General features: G+C 44.3%; 1 protein-coding gene across 1 annotated transcript; it reads right to left on the reverse strand.

Moving 5' to 3' along the window:
• Window positions 1-474: 474 nt before the first annotated feature.
• Window positions 475-3,152, reverse strand: LOC311313961 (cold-inducible RNA-binding protein B-like). Its single transcript, XM_084444227.1, has 7 exons — window positions 3,053-3,152; window positions 2,298-2,407; window positions 1,990-2,096; window positions 1,772-1,892; window positions 1,416-1,605; window positions 1,184-1,245; window positions 475-685 (listed from the first exon to the last, which is right to left on the reverse strand). The coding sequence occupies exons 2-7, from the start codon at window positions 2,395-2,397 to the stop codon at window positions 672-674; spliced, it is 594 nt and encodes a 197-aa protein (XP_084300353.1). The 5' UTR covers window positions 2,398-2,407; window positions 3,053-3,152; the 3' UTR covers window positions 475-671.
• Between the last annotated feature and the right edge of the window lie 385 nt (window positions 3,153-3,537).

A 3,537-nucleotide genomic window follows, 5' to 3' on the forward strand; every position in this document is an offset into this window, starting at 1 on the left:
CACAGCTTGTCAAGCTTCTAGTGTAGATCTGATAAGTTGGTTTTTTTCGTTTTTAGTTTGTTTTTTGTTTTTTTAAAGATCAGAATTCGCTCCAGTTGAAAAGAAGCTTAAATGGAAACATGTCGTTAGGCGGATATTTCAGGCTTCGAATGAGCAGGGACATGTTCAGGCCAAGAGACTGAATTTGTCATAGAAGCTATCAGGCTGTGTTGGACAGTATTCAGGAAGCCCACTCTGAGTGGTTCAACAGTTGGAACAGGTTTCATTTCAAATAAAGCCATTTTCTTAAAAATCATCAACTTTGGATCCCCCCAGTAAGCAGTTCCATTACACCAGGAGGAGAAAAAAAAGTTATCATAAAAGATATAAAGACCCACATTGGGCACCAAGGCTAACAGTTAATTGCTACAGGATTTCAGTTCCTGTCACGAGGACAGGTGTTCCTGAATAATACTTTCCACACGATAAAAAGGATTCAAGATTCTGCAATGTCTGTTAAAGAAAACACTAGAACCAGATATAGAACCAGATACCACAAACAGAAAAAACAACAAAAATTCAAAAAGAAAAAAGGGGTCTTCGAAGAGCGCATCATTTTTTTTCTCTTTTTTGTTTTTGTTTAAAACAGCCAGCGAAGTGACGATCTTGCAATCAGGATGTTTTTTTTGTTTTTACTCGTGTGTAGCTGGGGATAAGAAGTAGGGCACAAGTGTAAAGGCACTGCAGCATTCGGACATTATTCACACAGAACACTAATATCCTATGAATAAGGGGGGCTGCCAATGCTCTCTCTGTACAGGTTCCCTCAGTGAAACAGGAAAGTCGAGTGGCAATAGAAGTCAAGTCGAGTGGCAATAGAAGTGGGCTCTTCAAAGCCACAGCTTGTGAGCATGTGAGAATGGAGTGTGGCCTTCTAGGAACTAGAAAAACTGGTTTTTCGCTCCTGGTTCTACTGATTGAGGTCTGGATTTCCATTGTTTCAAAGAACGGTTGCTGGATTCTTTGAGCAGACATTAAGTATTTTACCAATACTAATCCAAGAGGGCACAGGGAGTCGGTGTGAGAAACGGGGTCTTAACAGGCCGTCCTGAGAATCTAGGGAGTAATGTCCACATTTCCAGTCCGAATTAACAGTGGTAAGTGATCTATGGAACCAGCTAGGCTACTTCACTGTGATACTCACCATAGCTGTCATAGCTGTCTCTGTAGGAGCCTCCGGAACGTTCTCCATAACTTCCCTGACTCCTGAAACAAGAGATATTCACTCAGATCAAGAACACTAAAAATATGAAAATATTACAAATAAGTACACAAATGGGATTGATTTAAAGCACATCTACAATTTAAAATCTGTCTGAATTGTCTCAAATGCACCGTTACGGGTATTCAAACGTGTACTCAAATACCAAACTCACCTGTTATCTCTGTAACCACTACCTCCAGAGTATCCTCCTCCTCCTCCACCACTTCTGTAGCCACCTCCGTAACTTCTCTCCCCACTGCTCCCTCCGTAGCTCCTGTCGCTCCCATAACTTCTTTCTCCCCCACCTCCATAGCTTCTGTCTCCTCCTCCGTAGCTGCGCTCGCCACCATAACCTCCGCTACCTAGAGCACAGCACAAGCAGGAGAAATCGGGTTATTTCGGAGGCCATTGATGTTGGATGGGGGCGGGATGTGTCGAGAGGAACCAAGGAGGGCGTGACTTAGAGCAAATCGGGAGCGAACGCCATTTTGCAATGCCAGCCCTTACCTTCCGAATAACCACGCCCACCTCTGCCCCTGCCTCCTCTGAAGAAAGTCCCGCCTCTGCCGGATGATCCACCCCGGAATCCGCCCGATCTTCCTCCGGATTTCCCTGCCTCGTCAACACGGATCGTTCTGCCGTCGAGCGACTGCAAAAAAAAAGGTTATCATTTAGCCTAGAAAACGACCAACATTGCTTGTGAGTTGACGCAAAGCCGTTTTTGCTGGGATCAGCCACTCACGCACCTTGCCATTCATGGCAGTCATGGCCCCTTTGGCGTCGGTAGGGTTCTGGAAGGTTACAAAACCAAATCCTCTGGACCTCTTTGTCTCGCGGTCCCTGACAACATCAACTAAGAGGGGAAGAATAAATGTCAACACTCTTTATAATATAGCACCCAGTACACTGGTGTGTGCAAAATAGGCCTTTGCATGAACAAGACTGTTGTTTATTTTGATATGGGGACTCCAGGCTATGTTGGGTCCGAGTAAGGAATGGACTTGTTAAAAGTAGGGCAGGGTTGTAGAGCACTTTAGCTTGATACACAACATACCTTTTAGAATCTCCCCATACTTCTCAAACGCGCGTTCCAGCGATGGTTCGTCCGTCTCGAAACTGAGTCCACCAACAAAAAGCTTCCCGTCGTCTGACATGTTGAGCAGTCTGCGAAATCATAAGTAAATTAAGTCACTCAAATGTAGCTAACGCTATCCTATATTGTTTTGACATTAATCCATTTTTTCTTCGGTCGATTTTAAGTAAAACGATTCTGTGTGAAATTAGAACAATTGCTTTCACATGCACATCATTATTTTGCTTGCACATAATTCTTTTTGCACTCTCCTTGCAAACCTGTCTTTCGTTTTCCAGCAACAAAGCCATTTTGTACGCTCATGCTAGCCTAGCGCTAGCTAGCTAATGTTAGCCAACGAAACCGAGTACACCGACATGGTACGCTTTCTTGATGAGTTAAACTTGGCTAAACATTTTTGGCGAGCTCACCCTTAAATGTATAGTCTTAATAAATGCATGGGTAGATAGAGACAGTAGACCAATACTATTTGCATAGCTAGGTATCTAGTCGCAGCTAGCTGGCTCCTACTCTGAGGGCCAGTCGACGGAGCTACAACACAGGATTTTCGACATCACGTCAACTGGGAAATGAAGCTAGACACGCCAGCTGGCTAGCGAAGAGTGGCCGAGTGGGTTACACAGAGTCACTTATTCTATGAATAAAGAAAGACTTAAGTACATCGTCGAATTTAACACATTTTACAGCGACGTTTCTGTCTGGGAAAACACCCCTACCTCGTTGTAGTTCGGCGTCGTCTGAGAAAGATGAGAAAATGGCCACCGCCTGGGTAAACGCAATCACAGGGCGTGTCTTTCTGTGTGAGGAGCGGTTCCTCCAGTCTACCAGTTGAGCCAACCTCTGAGCACCGGAGTAGCATCGCATCACCTGGCTTTCCTGCTCCTATTTTCACATATTTGACATAGGCCTATTGACCCGGGGCTACGTTGAAACATGATGTGGCCTGCCTAAGGCAATCCTCCAAACATGGACCACATGCATTCCATGTCAAACATTGCACGCACGCACACACACACACAGTTGCTTCCAACACATTTTTCCTTGCTAAAAAGTAGGATACTAAAATCACTATTACCACACCATTGCTAGGCTATATCTTCAAACTACACCTCATCAACATCAACTATCACCTCATGTTCATGTGATGATAGCAATATAGGCCTAACTGGACAAACAGCTAACTTAATTTGGCTTACCTATA

The sequence above is a fragment of the Borostomias antarcticus genome (assembly GCF_949987555.1).
Source record: "Borostomias antarcticus genome assembly, chromosome: 10".
Lineage (NCBI taxonomy): Eukaryota > Metazoa > Chordata > Actinopteri > Stomiiformes > Stomiidae > Borostomias > Borostomias antarcticus.

Bases quoted from the DNA above. Each gene is read 5' to 3' on its own strand.
- LOC311313961 (XM_084444227.1), bottom strand. From the start codon at position 2,397: ATGTCAGACGACGGGAAGCTTTTTGTTGGTGGACTCAGTTTCGAGACG. The intron at 1,606-1,771 runs GTGGGCGTGGTT...GCTGTGCTCTAG, and splicing joins CAGAGGAGGCAGGGGCAGAG to GTAGCGGAGGTTATGGTGGC. The intron at 1,246-1,415 runs GTGAGTTTGGTA...CTCTTGTTTCAG, and splicing joins AGTGGTTACAGAGATAACAG to GAGTCAGGGAAGTTATGGAG.